The following is a 23,394-nucleotide window of genomic DNA, read 5'->3' as shown; positions in this document are numbered from 1 at the left end:
TATAATTTGTTTCATTCATTGATTTTCTTTTCAGCTTAGTCCCTTTGTTAATCCAGAGTCGCCACAGTGTAATGAACCGCCAACCTATCCAGCACGTTTGTCCCTTCCAGCCACAACCTATCTCCAGGAAATATCCACACAGTCTTTGACACACATACACAATGGACACTTTAGCCTACCCAATTACCTTATAGCGCATGTGTTTGGACTGTGGGGGAAACCGGAGCACCCAGAGAAAACCCACGCGAACTCAAAGAGAACATGCAAACTCCACACAGAAACGCCAACTGATCCTGTCGGGACCAGCGACCTTCTTGCTGTGAGGCGAAAGCGCTATTCACTGCGTCGCCTAATTTGTATCATATACATCTATATTTTATACCTAAATATAAGCGAATGTGTATTTATATATACACAATAAATATACACGTACACAAACTTTTATTTGGGATGTGATTAATATTTGCCCAGCACTAACATTTAACAGTAACTAAATAAATCTGGCTTTTTTCCTGATCAAACATAGAAGTCAGAATTATTAGCCACCCCTTTTTTTTAAAATATTTCCTAAATGTTGTTTAACAGAGCAAGGAAATTTTCACAGTATTTCCTATAATATTTTTTCTTCTGGAGAAAGTCTTATTTGTTTTATTTCGGCTAAAATAAAAGCAGTTTTTAATTTTTTATGAACCATTTTAAGGTCAAAATTATTAGCCCCTTTCAGCTATATATTTTTTAGATAGTCTACAGAACAAACCATCATTATACAATAACTTGCCCAATTACCCTAACCTGCCTAGTTACCCTAATTAACCTAGTTAAGCCTTTAAATGTCACTTTAAGCTGAATAGAAGTGTCTTGAAGAATATCTAGTCAAATATTATTCACTGTCATCATGGCAAAGATAAAATAATTAGTTATTAAAACTATTATGTTTAGAAATGTCTCTTCGTTAAACAGAAATCATAGGAAAAAATAAACAGGGGGGCTAATAATTCTGACAAACTGTATATGTCAAAACAAACATTTATTTTGAATGGGATAAATCTTTGCCCAGAACTCATTTTAACAGTAACTGTTTTGAATCTGGCTTTATTCTCACTTTTGATTTATATCTATTAACTAACATATACCAATCAGACTTTATTATAAAGTGCTTGTAGTACTGTACTATTCCTTAGGGATTTGGTTGATACACTTATTTATTCTGAACATGCATACATGTGCAACACGCCAAGTGTTTATTGTTATTATAACTGTTAAAGTAACCCTTTTCTGGAGCTTAGGTCGATATTGTGATAATACCTTACACTGGAACTACAGGTTCAGCAATTAACTGCAGCTAGAGTATTAGATACAGTCATACAGCAGACCTAAAATGGCCTTTTCATTTCACTTGATGTCATTGAAATGCATGATTTAAAATGCTTGATTCAGCTACCTTCTCGATTTCCTCCAGGTAACAGTCAATGTAGTCTCTTGGGCTGTATGGGTTTCTGTTCTCTTTGTGTTTGTTGATTTCCTCCTGGAAAAACAGCTTCAGCTTGGTGAGGTTGGCAAACGCTGTCTGGTGTTTTCCCGGCAGCAACGGCATCACGCTGGGAAATGCGTTATACAACTGTTGAGGGATGAAAACAATCTGTCAGTAGAATAATAGAAATAATTCATTATAATCCATCATTAAAAATCTTCACTGAAGCACATTTCAAAAGAGCTGCATACACTGCAAAAAATGCTTTTCTCACTTAGATTTTTTGTCTAGTTTTGAGTCCAAATATCTCACAATTCTTAAATCAAGAAGAATTTTCTAGACAAGCAAAACATATTGTCTTATTTTCAGCAATAATATGCCAAAATGAAGTAATTATTATTTTTTTTCCAATTCCTTTTTATTATATTTTAAGTATGAAGTAAGTTTTTACTTAAAACAAGCTTAATAATCTGCCAATGGCGTAAGCAAAATAATCTTGTTTTTCCTTTTGACATAAGATTATTTTGCTTACCCCATTGGCAGATTATTAAGCTTGTTTTAAGTAAAAACTTACTTCATTTTGGCATATTATTGCTGAAAATAAGACAATATGTTTTGCTTGTCTTGAAAATTCTTCTTGATTTAAGAATTGTGGGATATTTGGACTTGAAACAAGACAAAAAATCTAAGTAAGAAAAGCATTTTTTGCAGTGTAATATATGGTTTCAGCATCGATATCGCAATGTGCGCATGCAAAATAGTCAAATCTCAGGATCTGCAATGCTGAATCGGCACTATCATTGACCAGATTCTGAAAAACACTCATGATTTGGAGAGTTTTTGAAACGTTTAACCATAAAGTAACCAAAACACTTGTTGTTTATGTGTGTTAATTGCATTTATGTAAAAATTAATTGCATTAATGCACAGGGAGGGCTATTTTTATGCATACACCTTAATAAAATGGGAATGGTTGGTGATGTTAACGTCCTGTTTATGGCACATTAGTATATGTGAGGGGGCAAACTTTTCAAGATGGGTGGGGGCCATTTTGAAGTCGGCCATCTTAGATCCAACTTTTGTTTTTTCAATAGGAAGGCGGTCATGTGACACATCAAACTTATTGGCAATTTCACAAGAAAAACAATGGTGTGCTTGGTTTTAACGTAATTTTATTATTTCATGAGTTAGTTGCAAGGTTTACGACCACTTATAAAATGTGTTCAATATCCTGCCCATTGTGTTGGATTGTCAATGCAACCCTCTTCTCCCGCTCTTCACACACTGATAGCAACACCGCAGGAGAAATGCCAGCACAGGCTTCCAGTATCCGTAGTTTCAGGAGCTGCACATCTTGTATCTTCACACCATAGACAATTGCCTTCAGATGACCCCAAAGATAAAAGTCTAAGGGGGTCAGATCGGGAGACCTTGGGGGCCGTTCAACTGGCCCACGACGACCAATCCACTTTTCACTTTTCTTTTTGTTCATCTAGGAATGCTCGGACCTGACACTCATAACGTGGTGGTGAACCATCTTGCTGGAAAAACTCAGGGAATGTGCCAGCTTCAGTGCATAAAGAGGGAAACAAATCATCATGTAGCAGCTTCAAACATCCAATGGCCTTGAGGTTTCCATTGATGAAGATTGACCCCACTATCTTTGTTGTCTATGGTGTGGAGATACAAGATGTGCAGCACCTGAAACTACAGATACTGGAAGCCTAAACTTGTAAATAACTCATGAAAGAATAAAGTTGTGAAATTCCCAATAAGTTTGATGTGTCATATGACCCTCTTCCTATTGAAAAAACAAAAGTTTGATCCAAGATGGCCGACTTTAAAATAGCCACCATGGTCACCACCCATCTTGATAAGTTTGCCCCCTCACATATAGTAATGTTCCACAAGCAGGACGTTATTATCACCAACCATTCCCATTTTATTAAGGAGTATCCATATAAATGGCCCACCCTGTAGATACCCTAAAAACTAACAATACTGATACCAACATCTATAAAACTTTATTTTATTTTCATGGGACCTTTAAAATGCTTCACAAATACTATAGTATGCATGTACATGGTTTGAAAAGGGTAAAAAAGGCAGTAAATCTGGTTTCCTACCCGGCCCCAGATATTGATGGGCAGCTTAAAGGTGTCATCTGAATAATCCAACAGCTTATTAAAATCATCATTTCCGTAATCGAACTTGTATCCAAAAACGAGGCTGCATATTACATTGCCCACCGCATAGGTCAGGATGTAATGAGGGTTGAACGGTAAACCTGGGAAATCAAAAGAGAACAAACAAAATGGGTTTTAAAAAAAACTAAATAATATAAATAAAATATTGGGCGGCTCAGTGGCTCAGTGGTTAGCCCTGTCGATGTAATAGAATAGATGTAATAGAAACGATGTAAAAACTGTACCTCGCTCGCTTTGTACAGACTCACAGACAGAGCGACACTCCTGCAAGATGGAGTTTTCTAGAGTTTTCTTGCCCACACCGAAATACTTGAGTGTGGCCAGAGCGAAACGTCTCTGCTGACGACACATGTGACCACCAGAGAAGATCAGCCCTACAGATCAACACATTATTAGCCCTTCTGTGCATTTTATTTTGCATTATGCTTCAAAATATTTCCCAAGTTATGTATAACAAGGAAGGACTTTTTCACAGTATTTTCTATAACATTTTTCTACTAGAGATTTCTGATTTCTATAGAAGCCCATTTCTGGCAGGTGTGAAACAAAAATCCTGCCTTAAACTGTCTAAATTATGACTTAACAAGGCTGAAATTATGAGATAAAAAGTCTAAATTATGACTAAACAAGGCTGAAATTATGAGATAAAAAGTCAAAATTATGACTAAACAAGGCTGAAATTATGAGATAAAAAGTCTAAATTATGACAAGGTTAAATTGATGAGATAAATAGTCAAAATTTAGACTTAACAAGGTTTAAATTATGAGATAAAAAGTCTAAACTATGACTTAACAATGTTAAAATTACGAGATAAAAAATCCAAATTACGACTCAAGGTTGAAATTATGAGATAAAATGTCAAAACTATGACTTCAGGTTAAAATTATGAGATAAAAAGTCTAAATTATGACTGAACAAGGTTGAAATTATGAGATAAACGTCAAAATTATGACTTAATGTTGAAATTATGAGATAAAAAGTCAAAATTGTGTCTTAACAAGGTTGAAATTATGAGATAAAAGTCAAAATTATGACTTAACAATGTTGAAATTATGAGATAAAAAGTCAAAATTATGACTTAACAATGTTGAAATTATGAGATAAAAAGTCAAAATTCAAAAATCAAAAGGCAGCTTTTTTAATATTTAAAAAATGACCACATATATAACCATAATAATTGCAAATATTTTCAAATATATTATGTAAATATGGTCTATTATATATAATCAATCTGTTTTTTTTTTTTTATATAATTTTCAGTTAAAGACTCAATAACTCTCTTGAATAGAGTATTTTTTATCATTTTAGAAGAATTAATAAAGTGACATCCATTTAGATGGTTGTTTGTCGCCACCTACTGGTGTAATAATGTCACTTCTACACAATCATTAAATCGGAATTTCATTTTTTTAATTAATAATTTAGATTTTTTATCTCGTAATTTCAACTTCATAATTCAAGTCATAATTTTTAACAGGCTTTCATACATTTTTTTTAAAGTTTGCAAATATATATATATATACACACACACACACACACACACACACACACACACACACACACACACACACACACACAGCTATGTTCAATATTATTAGACCAATTATTTTTACTATTAATTTTTAAGAACGATTTATTAATTTACAGAACAAATCACTTTAAAAACACAATGCTTTAAAAGTGTTACCAAAAAGTAAACTCCAATTTTTTCCATAAAATTAATCACATTTAGCCTAAAATCGCATAATTTGGATCAGAAAGCAATGCTGAATGTCTTTATTCATTTGCTTAAGTAAGCTTGTCAAGTTCATAATGTGAATCAAAATATTTATACTAAAAAAATGCTGGAGACAATCAATCATTCTGCAGTGCAATAAAATAATAATTGTTACAAAGAAATTAAAAGACTGAACCTTAAAACCTCATGATGGCATGCTTCTGAAAATCAAATGTCTGGTGTATAAATGTGGCCGGTCATGTGTTAACGCAATGTGCACTTCTGAATGAGGAGCATTCAGTCTCAATGTATGCTCCTGTAGCCATAGGGTCACTGGGTTTATACACTGATGTGTGTTTTCATAGTTCTATATGAATGAACTTCTTTATTGCAAGAAGCAGGAAAATCCGATTTCTCATGTTGAATTACACATGATGAATCACTGCAGTCTATGGAATGTGCAATATTAAAGGGATTGTCACACAAAACCTTATATTTGCTCACTATTTTACTCTCCCTCAAGTGGCTTTCAAATACCTTACAGTTTTTTTCTTCTGTTAAACACAAAATAAGATATTTTGAAGAATCCTCAATCCCCGGGTCTGAATGCAGATACAGTGGAAAGCAGTGCAGCAGGTCTCTTTCCCTGTATTTTCAACCATTAACCCTGCCGTAATCCGGAGGATTTTAAACGTGTTTGAACATCATGGGCCCTATCATACACCGGCGCAGTGTGGCGCAAGGCGCGGCGCAGTAGTCTTTTGGTAGTTTCAGCTTGGCGCAAGAGTCGTTTTGAGGCGTTGCGCTACGCTGTTTAAATAGCAAATGCATTAGCGCTCATATGTGCACCCATAGGTGTTCTGGTCTAATAAGGAAGGTGTTCTGAGGCGGACCGCTGGCGCGTTGCTATTTTGAGAAACTATAATAGATTTTTCATTAGACCAAAACTTACCCGGTCTAAACTCCGGCGCAGAGTTGCGCCTCGCTTACACACTGCTTAATACACACAAGAGAGCAATAGGCAAATATCTTTACATATGAAAAAAATTTTATATTAAGGATTTATATAGTATATAATAAGAATAGATATAGGATATAAATATAAAGGATTAAAATATTACAAAACATATTATTTTCTAGCCTACATAAATATGAAAAATCACTGCTTTTATGTCTTCTTCATCTCGGGAGGCTTTTTCAGTTCATTCATAACAATTTGCTTTTGTATAATGTTATTATTATTAGCAGTATTATTTTTTATATCCATATTTATATTTGTTTTATTAAAAACAAGCTTAGATTTGTCCACCTGTCAGGTTTTAGACCATATGGGGCACAGCATGTGTTTTAGGATATAACTCAGGTTTTTGAGCTCATTTGGTTATTATTATTCATTTGTTCGTTTGCTGGAAATTAGAACTGAATTTAGAAATAGTTTTGAAACGAATATTTGCACTTAACAAGCTCAATTAATTATTTATAGACTAATTGATGTCTGTGCGTAAAGGTTTCCCTATCCAAGAGCGAATGTGAAAGTAGATCCATTATCTCTCATTCACACGCAGTAGATGCTCTGTTTAACAGTTTTCTGTTAAAACACTGTTTACTGTTTGCTAGTGAAATGCTCATTTTTCCACTTAGACTTACTTTACGTCCTGTAAATAGCGAATGCGCTCTTGGCGTGACGCAGCTGGCTCTTAAAGGGAATGGGAGATGAAACTCTAATTGGTTTATTCTCAAAACACACCTATAACTCATTAAGAAAATAAACTAAACCCTTTTATACCATGCGCCATGACGCAAAGCAGATTTCCCGTCCTTAAATTAGCAAAAACGCGTCCTGACACGCCCTGAAAGCGTTTGCGCACTGCGTTTTGCACTCTGCGCATGGACCGTCAAAATAGAGCCCCATGTGTCTGAATGGTAACGAACTCAACTGATAAAAGACAAAGTCTGCCATTCTCCAGTTCTTGTACATCTCTCTCGACAAAAATGCTTGCTGCACACAAACAGCTTGCTGTATCTGCCCTGACAGCATTGCGGGGGAAAAACATGCAACAAACCCCATACTTCTCAGTCCGGGAGGGCAGGTGTCCTGCAAAGTTTAGTTCCAACCCCAAACAGACACACCTGGGCAAGCTAATCAAGCTCTTACTAGGAACTCTAGAAGCATCCTTGCAGGTGTGTTGAAGCTAAAATCTGCAGGACACCGGCTCTCCAGCACAGAGTTTGGACACCCCTGTCGTATGTGGATCATGGAAACAAACACATAAGACCCTTCATAAACGGCTAAATATTGTGTGCTGTATGTGGAGTCGGCGGATGCGGTCTCACCGACACAATCTCACGGCAATTCGTAACTTTTTCATTTAGTGGCTAATTCGTATGAATTCGTACGATCTAATTCGTACTATTTAGTATGATTTGCTCATCCCCCAATGATGGTTGGGGTTAGGGGTGGGGTCAGGTGCCACGCCTCCTTTTTAAAATCGTACCATTTCGTACGACTGAACTCGCCACTAAACTGGCAAAACGTATAATACTTACGTTTCCCTGTGAGATCAGGCTGGTCTCACACAGTCATTGGGTCTTACAGCCTGGCAGGTCTGTCTTGCCTTTAGCTTCGCCGACCGCCGCACGTTCACAAGAGAGAGCACGCGCGATCAGGAAATTCCTGCTGAATCAAAACTTTTAAAAAACCTGACTCAATATTTGAGTTGCCTTTGCAAGCTAGAGAAATGATGACACAATGTCTGAAGGATTTCTCTTAGACAGGTAATGTTCTGTTTTAAAACTGTTTTAGCTTCACGCAAAGCTGATGTAACGTTAGATGTTGTTGTTACAAATGGGTTATATCCTCACAGAAGTGTTGTTCAGCCACTAAAATCTTCCGGTGAAAGATTGATGAGACTATTTTCAGTTTCATAAGGTCCTTTTACAGCATCGATAATGCAGATTTTAATTAGTTTAACAACAAAACACAAGTAAATAGCGCTATTCCGCCTAGTCTCTCCCTATATTGTTTACCATGCAACTCTAAATATTCACTCTGAAATAGCATGTCAGTTTGGCTTGCACACTGCCAGACAAGCACTAGTCCAGGGGTGGCCAACCCTGTTCCTGGAGAACCACCTTCCTGGATCTTTCAGTTGCAACCCATTTCAAACACACCTGCCTGTAATTATCACGTGGTGTTCAGATCCTAATTAATTGGTTCAGGTGTGTTTGATATGGGTAGCAACTGAAATCTGCAGGAAGGTGGCTCTCCAGGAACAGGGTTGGCCACCCCTGGACCAGTCACTTTTAACACATGAGAGAGGGTTCTTTTGCTGTGCTCTTTCAGGACGCGTGGCTCTAGACGGCAGGGGAGGGACTGTGATTCAGAGATTTATGCTAAGCTGTTAGCATTGTGGAAGATCACCTACTGCACCTTTAAGGTTTGCGACTCTGCTGAAGTCTGTTCTGAAATGTTGCTGTCATTCGCTATGGTTTTTAATCATGCACAACTAGCATTGACCGGTGAAAAGCTGATCTACTTGCTTACACTGCAGACACGAGGGCACAGATCCAGTTCATATTGAATACATTTCCACATATGAACGAGGCCTGAATATGATTTGAGTAAATCAGAATCTATGTGTTTTTTTCCTGCTTTCACTAGCTATATCCAATCTGTGCCACATGGGGGAAAAACATTTAACAAATAAATAAATCAGAATTGGGTCACTTTAACCATGCGGTTATAAATGCAGCCTCTGTGAACCGTCATATTTGAGAGGTAAAGAGCCAAATGTGCAGTGTTGTTTTTTACCTTTCCCTTTGCAGATCCTGTCATTGACAGGGAAGAACGGTCGGTCAGTAAAGATGTCCGCCTGCTCCACAAACGCCTCTTTGAAGACCTCATATCCAGTCATCAGGATACAGGGTTTGGTTCCAATATAAAATGTGCACACGTCTCCATACTTCTCTGCAACCTGGAAGACAGGTTAAAGGGATAGTTAATAGAAAAAGAATTCAAAATGTACTCATTATTTACTTTCCCTGTCCACCTTAGTTACCAATGGCAGCATCGTTTCCAAAAGTTGCCCAGTGCATTATCAGCATAATAGATTAAAACACATTTCAAGAGTTCACACTTAGCTGATGATTGGTAATAAGCTAGTTTGGCATGCCGTCCCGGGAGAGAGCCCTGAGCACATGAGATCCTCGAGCCTGGGGTTCCCTGCCGTTGCAGGGCGAGAGGGGAGTTTGAGCTCAGGTAGATCTTGAGAACCCCCGTTCCTGCTGCTTAAGGATTGCTATGAGGGTGTGTTGTTGGTGGAATTTCACTATGGTGCTGACTTGGTTTAGTCAATTTATTTAAGTCTCATGTTTTGGACTGTGGGAGGAAACCGGAGTACGCGGGGAAAATCCACATGAGCATGGGGAGACATGAACTCCACACAGAAATGCTGGGTAGAGACCTGAACTAGAGGCATTCTTGCTGAGAGGCCACAGTGCTAACCACTAGGCCGCCGTGCTGCCCTATAGAGGAAAAGAGGAGGAGAGGGGGTGGAAGGGGGGATTCTTCAAGACGAAGATGACTACAAGTAAGATGTTTGGTTATTTATACTGAGTTAGGAATCGTCTGATTGGTGGTTCATACATTAGTTTGACTCTGGGCCAGTCGTGCCAATCATAAGCAAAGTAGTTTATAAATAAACTTCACCCACTGTCACCCTACAACCTGTGCGACCAGTTACGGTTTCATTTTTAAACCCTAATATTGTAGGCTAGACATGAATCAACAATGACAAACTAGATATTAGTTGATCCCAGATCTCATATGTGCTGACAAATAGATGATTTTTGATGCATATTACAGAGCAGCAATTATTTATTGATTTGCAACAAGCATACTCATCAGAGTCGTAAAGCATTACTTTGCTACAGCAATCCAAATGTAAACATTTTTGGATGTTTTTAGAGGCTAAATTTAAATCAAATACTATCACACTTCCCATACTACATCAGACCTGTATGTGTACTTTACAAATGTTGTCAAAAGTATGATTAAAAATTCCTCAAAACACTGGGGGCGCCATTGTATGGTCATCAATGGAAACTGGTAGTCATCCAGTGGTCATGTTTAGTACTGCGGCCTTACAAAATCTTACCGAAAGGTCATTTTTTTGAGATATCAACTTCAAATTTGGAATATAATTTGTTCAGGTATTTAGTTTTTATGTTTAGCAGTAATTCAATGCTACAATACATAGTTTAAGAAATAAAATAAGCATTTATTGATTTCATTTATTAATTTTTCTTATTCATTAGGGGTCATGACAGCGGAATGAACCGCCAACTTGTCCAGCATGTTTTACGCAAATGATGCCCTTCCAGCTGCAACCCAGTACTGGAAAACACCGATACACTCTCACATTTACACATGCGCATACACTCGGGCCAAACTTTTTTATCAATTTCCCTATAGCACATGTGGTTGGACTGTGGGGAAAACCGGAGCACCCAGAGGAAACCCACGCCAACACGAGGAGAACATGCAAACTCCACACAGAAATGCCAACTGACCCAGCTAGGACTTGAACCAGTGACCTTCTTGCTGTGAGGCAACAGTGCTAATCACTGAGCTACTGTGGCGCCCTTTAAGTTTTCATATTTTTTATAAATATGAAGGCACATGACCTTTGTTGTAACTCTTCTCTTCATCTTCATCTACATCTTGACATTTGTCTTCTTTAAAATAAGACCAAGTCTATATCTATACACCAAAGCGTTGACACTGAGTAAGTCACTTTGGACAAAAGCGTCTGCCAAAAGACTAAATGTAAGTTGAACATGTCGATGTTCAAAGCAAAACATGAAAGCGACAGATCAAATCAGATCGCTTAGACAGTAAAAAGACCTGTGAAGAAATGATGCCAAGGTCTTCATAATCCTGGACCAGGCCGTATCCTGAGCAGATGCTGTGGTGGTCATGGAGGAATGAAGAGCATGAGACTGATTCCTGAAAGACCCCAGTGACAGACAAGTCTCCGCATTGATCCTGTGGGCCAGTCTGAGCACCTTATCACACCTGCAGCTTCTCCACAATGGACTTCCAGCGTTCTCCAGCTTCCACTACCTAGACTGCAGCTTTGCACAAGCAGTTTGGCCAGAGGTGGAATGGTCATGCCCAACTAAGCCTGATTCCTCTCAAGGTCCTTTTTTCCTACACTTAAGTCAATTGGTGAAGTTTGTTTCTCGCCGCTGTCGCCAATGGCTTACATGCTTTGGGACTTTTGGAGCTGCGCTGGATTTACTCTGCAGTGTTTGGACTTTCAGCAGTGACAATTAAATCGTAAACTGTACTATATAATACAGTGTTTCCTCTAGGGTTTTTTCCAGCTGTGGCGGCAGGCCTTTTTTACGCAGACTACCTGTGGCGTTATTTTAATGACAAATGTTGTGAGCACAGTATTACAAGTCGAGTTCGCATTTATGTAATAGCCTACGAGCATGTGAATCTCGTTGCTTGCGCGCCGGTTTCTTCTGCTCGTGCACAAAACTTCTTGCACGCCCCTTAAGTATATTAGTCGCTTCGGGAGCGCGCAGATCTTCTATGTCTCCAACATTTATTACATTTGCTAGGAATATTTATGAATGTCTCTAATAGACCTACAGAGCGATGTTAATGCGTCCTGAAGTAAAGTGAAACGGCTATACGTCGTGTTTGCTGGCCTCACGCATCACGCACAGTCAGTCTGTCAGCACGGGTAAACAAATAATGCACAGCACTACTACGGTTACTGAGAAGTTCGTGCTGGTATAATTCACTCATCTTTTAATACGTTTTGGTGCGATTTATTATCAGCTATTAAAAAAATAAAATGTTTTAAACGAAAAGCTGTAATGTAGCCGTGGCGGGATGAATTTTGTCGTGGCACCCCGCCATGGAAGAATGAATGTAGCGGAAACCATATAATAAACTGAACTTCAGCTCTGAAAACTGGACTGACACGGTTTCAATCTACTAGAACTTCTGTTAAGCTGACATAATCTACATTGTAAAAGCGTTAAAGAAATAAACATTAATTAAATTAAATTGAATAGCCAGATGCAATCTAATATCAAAGATGTAATATTGGCTGACACTGCTATGACAATCGCGTCAACCTTAACGTCAGACACACCCTCCGTCAAGTGTTGACACTGAAGCCCTGTGTGAATCAGGCGTTAAGGGGTTAAAAAACATATTTAGTGTTCAACAGAAGAAAAAAATGACTTTTGCTTCTTGTTCAAGCTACTTATTTAAAATGATTTTTAAAGGAAACAATACAGTCCTTAAATCTTTTTCGGGACAACTTAATCGTTTCATGTTCAATCCACTAAAATTTGTAAAAGCAATTAAGGGCGTATTTACACTATGCTATCCGAATCGTGCCCAGGCCCGTTTGAGAAGTGTGAGTGCGCTGAATCAGGCGCAGGCACGGTTCACTTGGCCGGCTATGACACAGTTCACTTGGGCTTTGAAACTGAAACTGAAAGCGAGACGTGACTTTTAAGGGACTGTTTCATATGGATTTATTAATCATTCTTACCGTTCAATGAACGTAAACTGTCGTAGTTAATTTAAGACGCAAACCCCTCACTGCACCACAGCTGTGAGACAACCTCCTAATTCCTGCAGCACGAATACTTAATGATTGTTTGAGTGCCAAAAGTGGCGGATCTGTTATTTGTTATTTATACATCTGTTACATTATTTGAGCATTTGTTAAGACAATGATCTGTTGTGGTGCAGCTCATGGTTCCTTTTTCAACATTAAGATTTTTCTTTGAAATCTGTTATAGACTACCACTATTGACCCTAATCAAAACAAACTGGTCTGTTAAATAAAGTATTAATATAAATAAAAAGACAGTGAAATATTCACAGTTTCAGCGCAGCTTATATAAGGCTAAACCATTTTTTGTTAATGCCAATCCATATTGCGCCCGTCAGTTTCACCTTTATCTATTTCAAGAGTTCACACTTAGCTGATGATTGATTATAAGCAAGTTTGGCATGCTGTCCCGGGAGAGAGCCCTGAGCTCGAAGGTTCTTGGGCCCTGGGCTCCCTCCCGTTTGGAGGAAGAGAGGGGAGCTTTGAGCTCAGGTAGATCTCGACAACTCCCCCTTGATAAGAGCTGATGACTAAAAATTGAATGCTATTACAAGATATGCTGCGTTATAAGATTACCTGAATTGCAAATTTAGATTTATCAATTTACTTGTTTTGCATGTTTTTGGAATGTGGGAGGAAACCGGAGGACCCGGGGAAAACCTACGCAAGCACGGGTAGGACATGCAAACTACACACAGAAACGACCACCGGCCTGTTAAAGGACTAGAACCGGTGACGCTCTTGCTGTGAGGCGACAGTGCTAGTCACTGAGCCACCGTGCTGCCCTATGGAGGGAAAGGTGAGGAGGTAGGGGTGGAAGGGGGGATTCTTCAAATCGAAGATGACTGTAGTGAAAAAACCCTGGCTCTTTATAGTGGGTTAGGAATGGCCTAATTGGTGGATCGTACATGCTAATGCAGAACCAGCCGTGTTCAATCATAGTCACGTGCTCAGTGGCGTAGCGGATGGGCCCGCAGGGCACGCACCGCGGGGGGGCCCCGCGTGATTAGGGGGCCCCGCGTCGTCGCGATTTTCAATAATTGAAAATCAACCGGCAACCGCAATAATCAAACTCTTGGGAACAACTGTGGTCGGAACCGAAGTTCACACGTCTGTGTTCTCTGAACACCTCTCAAGCGGTGGACTACTTCATTCTGATTGCTTGCCGCCAATGTTGCCAACTTAGCAACTTTGTCACTAGATTTAGCGACTTTTCAGACCCCCCTAACGACAAATCTAGCGACTTTTTTGTGTGTTATTGGAGATTTTTTTAGACTGTCATTTGTCCATACTGTACCGTCCCTACTCTTCTCAACGAGCTGCGTGTGATGCCGCCGGCCCCTCCCCCGCCTCACAGCACTGACAGGCGGCCCAGTCAGTCCGCGTACAGCAGCCTCTCTCATCTGCAGCTCGAGAGCAGATCACCCCTCTGCGTACCGACGACAAATGATTTAGCACAGGCAGTGTGAAGGTATTTCCCTTGTACAGTCAAACCGATCTACTTCTACTTTATTTTGACAATTCAATTGGACCGTTTATTCTTTTCTTGTTCACAATCACAGATATTTTAGTGACAGTTTCTGAATTTGTCTGAGTTTATTACATATGAGAGATTACTGCACATTCACTACACATCTATAATGACATGCTGTATTCAAACAGCAATAAATTTAGTTAAATAAACATGCTTATATAAAGTGTAGTGCAATAATAAATACCCCTTTATTAACCATAGGCTGTAAAACAAACAGAAACGGTAAAACGTGATGACGTCAGTGATATGCAAATTGGCGTATGACGTATCTCCCCCCCCCCTCTTCATCAGGGGGCCCCGTCAGCGATCCCTGCAGGGGGGCCTCCACATTTTGCGCCACGCCACTGCACGTGCTCCTCTCGAAATTAGTTTATGAATAAACTTCACTTAATCAGACACTTTGACCACAATGAGCCAGGCTTTACAAACTATTGGCAGTACTGAAAGTATTCATCATTATTTTTCTGTGGTGATGAGAGAACAGAAACTTAAGAATAATTTTACAGAGCATCTGTGCAGCCGCTGTGTTAATGAAATGCTTGATGCATCTCTGGAGCCTCCGGTATCTGCAGACACTTTTAAAACTGAGCAGCACAAAGGGGAGAAATCAGTGTGTTGAGGATCTGTCCAATGTATTATTGAGCCTTTTCCAATTTGAATTATCAGGTATGCCTATTTTGTGTGTCTCTACTCCAGTGTTGCGAATGTGGTCTGCTGATCTAACAGAGGATTTGGTTCGGTACCAGCTGGCCGATATCCAATCCAGCAAAAATATGCGGTATTGAACCGATATCCGATCCAAGTATTGCGATCGGTGCATCCCTAGAAAGAATGTTTAGTTTTGGGTAAACCATCACTTTAACTTATAATGCACAAAATGTCAGCTGTCTACAGAATTCATTACACCCAATACAACATACCTTGGGAAAGACCTCCATTGGATCCCCAAAGCCTATACTCAACACGTTTCCAACAAAAGGTAGAGGGAAGGGTCCGGGCGGCATGTTATTCGTAAAAACATCTCGAAAGTGTTTCACCAGCAGCAGCACAGAGAGAAATATGAGGAATCCCTGAACATCCAGCCACTGACCAATCAGCTGAGAGAACACTGACGCCATGGTTACTGATAACAGAGAGATTACACACATTAATTCACTTTCAAGAGTTCACACTTTGCTCAAGATTTATAGATAGCCTGCTTGGCATGCTGTCCCGGGAGAGAGCCCTGAGCTCAAGGCATCCTCGAGCCCAGGGCTCCCCCCTTTTGAAGGGCAAGGGGAGATTGAGCTCAGGTCGATCTCAAACTCCCCCGCTGCTGAGGCTAAGTCGAAATTCCTGAGAGTAAGACATTATAAAAAAGGTTTAGGCTTATTTCATCTATAATAAAGAGCACATTTGGATGGGGGAGGAAACCGGGGAACCCAGGGGAAACCCACGCGGACACGGGGAGAACATGCAAACTCCGCACAGAAATACCAGATGGCTCTGCGAGGACCCAACGCCATTGGTATTCTTGCTGTGAGGCAACAGTGCTAGTCACTGTGCCACCGTGCCGCCCATTCTGGATAAAGGAGGAAGAAGGGGAGGAGGGGGGTTTCTTCCAGACAAAGATAGTTGTAGAAAGGAAATGAGGATATATATATATATATATATCAGGGATGTAACGGTATTGTAAATACCGTCATACCACAATAGCAATTTTTTTCGATATTATTAGTCGCATGACTCGATAAAACTATAGGTCTTCTGAGAAAATTTGCTCAGGCGAATGAAGCGAACGGGAGGTAGCGAAAACTACAATTCCCATCAGCCCAGGCGTGGCCATCATCCTTTGCGGTCTGTTGTCTACAGATCCAGTAATGCGGAAATGGAGTGTGGTGTTAGTAGCGATGATGAAAAAAAGCTGGAAATGATCGAACCTAAAGCGGGTGTTGTCGCCGCGCACGTACTGAATAGCGGTGTTGTTGCGCGTGTTCTGATCAGCTGTGTTGTCATGCGCGTACTGTAAAGCGGGGAGGGGGGTTGAGCACGCATACTCAAGAGCGGTGTTGTCGCGCGCCTACTGAAGGGTGGGACGGAGGGTGTGTCGCGTTGCGGGGGCACTTTTGATCATTTTGGAAGGGCATTTTCTATCCAAGACTGAAAAGGGCATGTGCACTGCACAGGTTGAGCCAAATGTGTGCACGTGCCTGCAAGTTGGGGAATACGACTAATAGCAGTCATGGGGACTGCAGAAACACAGCACACTGTTCAGAATTCAGATTGATGCAGACATTGACTTGTACCGCAAAGAGACCTTTATCTCACTCATGGCTTGTCCTCTCAAGTGAGGGAAATACAATGCACAACGTTACCCACTGAAAAACAAATACTATGGAAGTCAATGATTTTCAGATAAAGTTAGTTTTATATTTGCACATTTGTCGTTATATTGTTTGGCATGCTCATTTAAATATGTGGTCTGAAATTGTATTTAAATTACTTCCAAACAACATTAACACTATTTAATTGACCATAAACAATGCTGTATCTTGGTTTATTATAAATTCACCAATCAGAATTTGCAAATAGTACTTTCCAAAATTATATTATTAGGGAGAAAATCAGAATGTGCGCATATAAAACCAACTTTACCCCAATATTTCCAGCATTCTTCAAAATATCTTTTTTTGTTTTTAACAGAAGGAAGTCAAAAATGTTTGAAATAAAAGAGGGTTATTAAATTATGATATAATTAATTATTTGGGTATTTAACTGCCCCTTCAACACCATTCAAATACAAATACCTCGATGGTTTCTATATTGTTATTGCTGGAATTAGCACCACCACATGATATGGACCGTTTCCAAAACAAACACTTTCGCGGTCACTGTAACATTCACACTCATAAAAGTCGTAGTGTTTTATACTACACAATATAAACGAAAACACAATAAACAAGACTGTACTTACCCAGAGCTCAGATAACCGCGTGTCCAGTTACTGTGAATGATGATTTCATTAATAAACCTGAAAGAAACAAAGACATTTAGTATGTAACGCTGATGTTATAGCGATGGATTTATCAGCTTAAGACAAGACATTTACTATTCACTTATATTCACTTATTTTGGCAGCCACAAACCACGGACATATGATCTAATACGTGTTTATTAACAAGATTACACCTTCCTTGGTTTAATTAACTTATTTTTTATTATTAATTTAAATAGAATGTTAAGTATTTTGCAGGTGAGATATTAAAAGTAAAAACATGAAGCAGAAAATGACGAGATATTTCAGGATACACATTTAAGTATTTTTTTATTTCAAATATTTCAAATCTTCACCTGACGTCAAATTTAGAAGATCCAGAACGGAATTCCAGCTTGGGAAGAGTAGAATGCTGGAAAGTTTCCCGCGGAATTTATTTTAATATCTTGCAAATCACAAATTCCAATACATTAAAATAAGTATTACATTTTAATTCTGTATTCAGTTTTCATGCTAAAACTAGCCTATGCCTACGTAGTATCAAATTAAACCTGCTAGCAGACTTGCATTAATGATGCAGGTCAGATCATTTGACTCTTTTGAGCTGTCATCTGTCTGCATGATCCAGCGGTGAAAATCTGACTCCAGGGTTGCCAGGTATTCACAACAAAACTACGGCAAGTCAAACTATCATTCATTCATTTTCTTTTCGGCTTAGTCCCTTTATTAATCTGGGGTCGTCACAGCGGAATGAACCGCCAACCAGCATTTGTTTTACGCAGCGTATGGCCTTCCAGCTGCAACCCATCACTGGGAGACACCTATACACTCATAAACACTATGGACAATTTAGCTTCCAGTCAAATTAGCTCCCCCAAAATATAGCCCAATAATATCAAAGCTCAAAATATTCCACCGCCAGTTTGTTATTTCGTATTTATTTACTTTAGTTTATTTATTTACATCCCTCCATGGATTATAAATTATAAAATTAACAGTAATTATAATATATATAATATGATATAATATTATAATATGATTGTGTTATCATAAAATGACTTTGAATTGACAGCACAGGCATGGTGTGTTATACACTGAAAGTGTTGATTGTAAATCAGCTGACTTTCTTCTGTAGATTACATATACTTTGGAGTCTTTATTTAAGAGAGTCCTCATAAAATTGTGCTTGGTCTGTTTAATCCATATATATATATATAAATTATATTTACTCAGCTTTATGTGCTTCTAAACCTTTAATTTCTTCCTTTTGATGAATCCAAATGAAGATATAATGCTGAATACCTGTAACTATTGACTTTCATAGTAGGAAGAAAATACCATGGAAATCAAAGGTTAGGGATTTTGAACATTCTTCAAAATATCTTCTTTTGTTTTTAACAGTTTTAAACAAGTATAGGAAGAAGTACCTAATTTAAACATTTTATTTAATTATTGGTAGAATATTAATTTGGTATATTAAAAAAATATATGGAACCATATTCATGTAATAGATACAATCAAAACTCAAAACCGTGGAATAAAAACAATTTTAAAAACTGGCCACCGTACATATCCGCGGGAAAAACGCGGATTTGGCAACCCTGTATGTCCTCCATTAGGCAGAGGGTGAAGAAAACAAACCGCGCAAAGGTCGAATCGCGCGGTTTAATTCTCTCAGTGGAGCCCCCCTGCAACTCTTCATATCACAAAGTAGATCACAAAATTTGATATAACTAATTATATAATCAGCATATCAACAATGTTATCAGATAAGGCTGCCATAAAGCAGTAAAATTGCAGCTTTACACCCGTTGCCAATTAAATGTTACCTAACATTAGTCACGTTCATTTGAGACAACCACAGCAGCATATTAGCTTCAAACTATGACTAAAAACAGCCTATTGTTAACATTCATCAATTTAATAATGCATAATACACAGCATGACAGAGTTGTTATTTGTTAGAGGCTTATTGATCCTGATTTGTAAGTTAATATCTAAGCGAGTAAATGTCTGTAATTGTCGGCTTTGTTCCACTCTTGTTATCAATTCTACTTAATTGATATACAATGTGAGTAATAAACATATTAGACCATTAGTTCTTTGAACTCAAACTAGTAAAACACATTTCCTCCATCCACACAGTGCAAAGGTTGCAGAACATTTTATCTTTGGCTGGATCAAATGTAAAAATACCATAGTAACATATTGGAAATATGCTGTTTTGTACCATAAAGTGCTTGAATTAATCTGATATACTATACTGTGATACTGGTAATACTACACTGTAAACAAAACGCTGGGTTCCACACAATTCCTCTTTGCTGTCTCAACACAAACCTATTACGTTAACTTAATTGATTAGTACAAATTTAAGTGGATTGAGCATACAACAGTTAAGCTGTCCCAAAAAACTTAGGCAAAGCAAATGGGGGATGAAGGAGCAAAAAAAAAAAAAAAAAAGTTTTATTTTAGAGTTTTCTAATGGAAAACTAATTTACATAAAGCACACACAATAACTGTTTTAATGCCATTTCATTAGTTTATATTGAAATAAATCATTTTTAAAGTGATTTCTGTAAAATAATTTACCATATACCTTATTTTGCTTCTTCATCACCAAATTGCTTTGTCTAGTGTTTATTTTTATTTAGGAATCTGTTTGTTAGGGCAAATTTTTTATACAATTTCTTTCGTTTACATTAAAATAACTCAGTTTTTTTTTTTTTGAGTGATTTCTGTCAAATAATTTACCATTCACCTTATTTTGCTTCTTATTCACCAAATTGATTTTGTCTATTCTCTATATTCATGTAGAAATCTGTTTATTAGTGCCAATATTTTATGCTATTTCATTAGTTTATATTAAAATCTGGCCCTACTGTATAATAAACAGATTTATACATGAAAACAAACAGAAAATAGACAATAAGCAAAGCAATTTGGTGATGAAGAAGCAAAATAAGGTGAACGGTCAATTATTTTACAGAAATCCCTTAGAAAGAACTGGTTTATTTCAATATAAACTAATGAAATGGCATTAAAAAAACCTGGCCCTACTGTATAATACACAGATTTCTACATGAAAATAGACAGAAAATGGACAATAGACAAAGCAATTTGGTGATGAAGAAGCAAAAAATGTTTATTAGTGTTTTCTGATGTTAAATTATTTTACAAAATTCACATATTTTTTTAATATAAAATATTGGAATGCCATAAAATCTGGCCCTACTGTATAATAAACAGATTCCTACATGAAAATAGACAGAAAATAAAAAATAGACAAAGCAATTTGGTGATGAAGAAGCAAAATAAGGTGAACGGTCAATTATTTTACAGAAATCGCTTTTAAAAATGATTTATTTCAATATAAACTGATGAAATGACATAAAAATCTGGCCCAACTCTATAATAAACTGATTCCACATGAAAATAAACAGAAAATAAACAATAGGCAAAACAATTAGGTGATGAAGAAGCAAAAAAGGCTTATTTTAGTGTCTTCTGATGGTAAATTATTTTACAGAAAACAGACAAAAATAAATGTGTTTTATATAAACTGGTGAAATAGCATAAAATATTGGCACTAATAAACAGTTTCTCACATGAAAACAGACAATAGACAAGGCAATTTGGTGATGAAGAAGCAAAAAAAAATTGTTTATTTTAGTGTCTTCCGATGGTAAATCTTTTTAAAATTTTATTTTAAATATAAATAGCATAAAATATTAGCATTAATAAACAGATTCCTACATGACAATAGATAATAGACAAAGCAATTTGGTGATGAAAGGCAAAATAAGGTGAACGGTCAATTATTTGACAGAAATCACTAAAAACGAACTGATTTATTTCAATTTAAACTAATGAAATGGCATAAAAAAACTGGCCCTACTGTATAATAAACAGATTCCACATGAAAATAAACAGACAACAGACAAAGCCATTGAAGAAGCACAAAATGGTTTATTTTAGTGTCTTCTAATGGTACAGTAAATCTTTTTAAAATGTTATTTTAAATATAAAAAATATATAAAATATTGGCACTAATAAACAGATTCCACATAAAAATAGACAGAAAATAGAAAATAGATAAAGCAATTTGGTGATGAAGAAGCAAAATGAGGTAAACAGTAAATTATTTCACAGAACTCACTTAAAAAAAAGGATTTATTTCAATATAAACTAATGGAATGTCATAAAAATCTGGCCCTACTGTATAATAAACAGATTTCTACATGTACAAATATACAGACAATAGAAAACAGACAAAGCAATTTAGTGATAAAACAAAAAAGTTTATTAGTGTCTTCTAAAGAAATCACACAAAAAGAACTTTTTTTTTCAATATAAACTAATGAAATGGCATAAAAACTGGCCCTACTCTATAATCAACAGATTTCTACATGAAAATAAACAGACAACAGACAATAGGCGAAGCAATTTGGTGATGAAGTAGCAAAATGAGGTGAATGTTAAATTATTTCACAGAACTCACTTAAAAAATGATTTATTTCAATATGAACTAATAAAATGTCATTAAGCAAAGCAATTTGGTGACAAAGAAGCACAAATAGCTTATTGTAGTGTCTTCTAATTGTAAATTATTTTACAGAAAACAGACAAAAATAACATATTTTTATATAACTAGTGAAATAACATAAAAATATTGGCACTAATAAACAAACTCTGACATGAAAATAGAAAATAGACAAAGCAATTTGGTGATGAAGAAGCAAAAAAAATGGTTATTAGTGTCTTCTAATGTTAAATTATTTTTCAGCAATCACACAAAAATATATATTTTTATTATTTTAAATATAAATAGCATCACATATTGGCCCTAATAAACAGATTTCTATGAACACAGACAGTTAATCTTACCTTTTGGGCAGTGGTTGATGCTGTAAATGAAAGCAGTCAGTGTTTCTTTCTTGGGTTTCTCCTGAAATATATATATATATATATATATACTGTGGAAGAATGTGATTATCTCACCAACAAAACCACATGTCATGACGTCTTGAAACCAGCACTGATGAGCGCAATGGTGACAGTGGAAAGATTTGTTTTCAGAAACTCTTGAAGTTTTCATAGAAAGAGGCACAGAGAAAACAATGTACAAATGATTTGAATCATTCATACGTTTCTGGATCGCAGAAAAAAAATTACAGGATAATCGGATCTTGGATTAGCAATGCAGGAAATCCAGCTTGACAAAATTATTTAAACGTACAGTCGCCGGCCACTTTATTAGGTACACCTGTTCAACTGCTTGTTAATGCAAATTTCTAATCAGCCAATCGCATGGCGGCAACACAAAGATTTTAGGCATAGACATTGTTAAGACGATCTGCTGCAGTTCAAACTGAGCATCAGAATGGAGAAAAAAAGTAAATTGAACGTGGCATGGTTGTTGGTGTCAGACGGGCTGGTCTAAGTATTTCAGAAACTGCTGATCTACTGGGTTTTTCACGCACGACCATTTCTAGGGTTTACAGAGAATGAAAAAGAGAAAATATCCAGTGAGCGGCAGTTCTGTGGTTGCAAATGCCTTGTTGATGCCAGAGGTCAGAGGAGAATGGCCAGACTGGTTCCAACTATCAGAAAGACCTCAGTTGTAACTCAAATAAGCACTCGTTACAACTGAGGTCTTCAGAAGAGCATCTCTGAACACACAACACGTCCAACCTTGAGGCAGATGGGCTACAGCAGCAGAAGACCACACCGTGTGCCAATCCTGTCAGCTAAGAACAGGAAACTGAGGCTACAATTCACACAGGCTCACCAAAACTGGACAATAGAAGATTGGAGAAATGTTGCCTGGTCTGATGAGTCTCC

The 23,394-nt window shown here is 37.4% G+C and overlaps 1 protein-coding gene across 3 annotated transcripts in view; it reads right to left on the bottom strand.

Moving 5' to 3' along the window:
* LOC103909721 (cytochrome P450 2J4) overlaps positions 1–22,711 on the bottom strand; it is a 36,597-nt gene extending 13,886 nt beyond the window's left edge. Inside the window, exons 1-8 of one of the 3 annotated variants that reach the window (XM_087307768.1) lie at positions 22,552–22,711; positions 22,438–22,457; positions 17,530–17,586; positions 15,497–15,699; positions 9,208–9,370; positions 3,903–4,052; positions 3,598–3,758; positions 1,442–1,618 (exon numbers count right to left, since the gene is read on the bottom strand). In XM_087307768.1, the coding sequence (XP_087163894.1) occupies positions 1,442–1,618; positions 3,598–3,758; positions 3,903–4,052; positions 9,208–9,370; positions 15,497–15,694 (849 nt within the window). In that variant the 5' untranslated portion in view covers positions 15,695–15,699; positions 17,530–17,586; positions 22,438–22,457; positions 22,552–22,711. Of the gene's footprint in view, positions 1–1,441; positions 1,619–3,597; positions 3,759–3,902; positions 4,053–9,207; positions 9,371–15,496; positions 15,700–17,529; positions 17,587–17,906; positions 18,206–22,437; positions 22,458–22,551 lie in introns of those variants that run through there. The other 2 variants (XM_087307767.1, XM_087307769.1) reach the window with 2 other exon arrangements.
* Between the last annotated feature and the right edge of the window lie 683 nt (positions 22,712–23,394).

Source organism: Danio rerio, chromosome 23, assembly GCF_052040795.2.
Source record: "Danio rerio strain M-AB ecotype USA chromosome 23, GRCz13ab, whole genome shotgun sequence".
Lineage (NCBI taxonomy): Eukaryota > Metazoa > Chordata > Actinopteri > Cypriniformes > Danionidae > Danio > Danio rerio.
The sequence above is the reverse complement of the archived record's forward strand: the minus strand, read 5'-3'. Positions and strand labels throughout refer to the sequence as shown.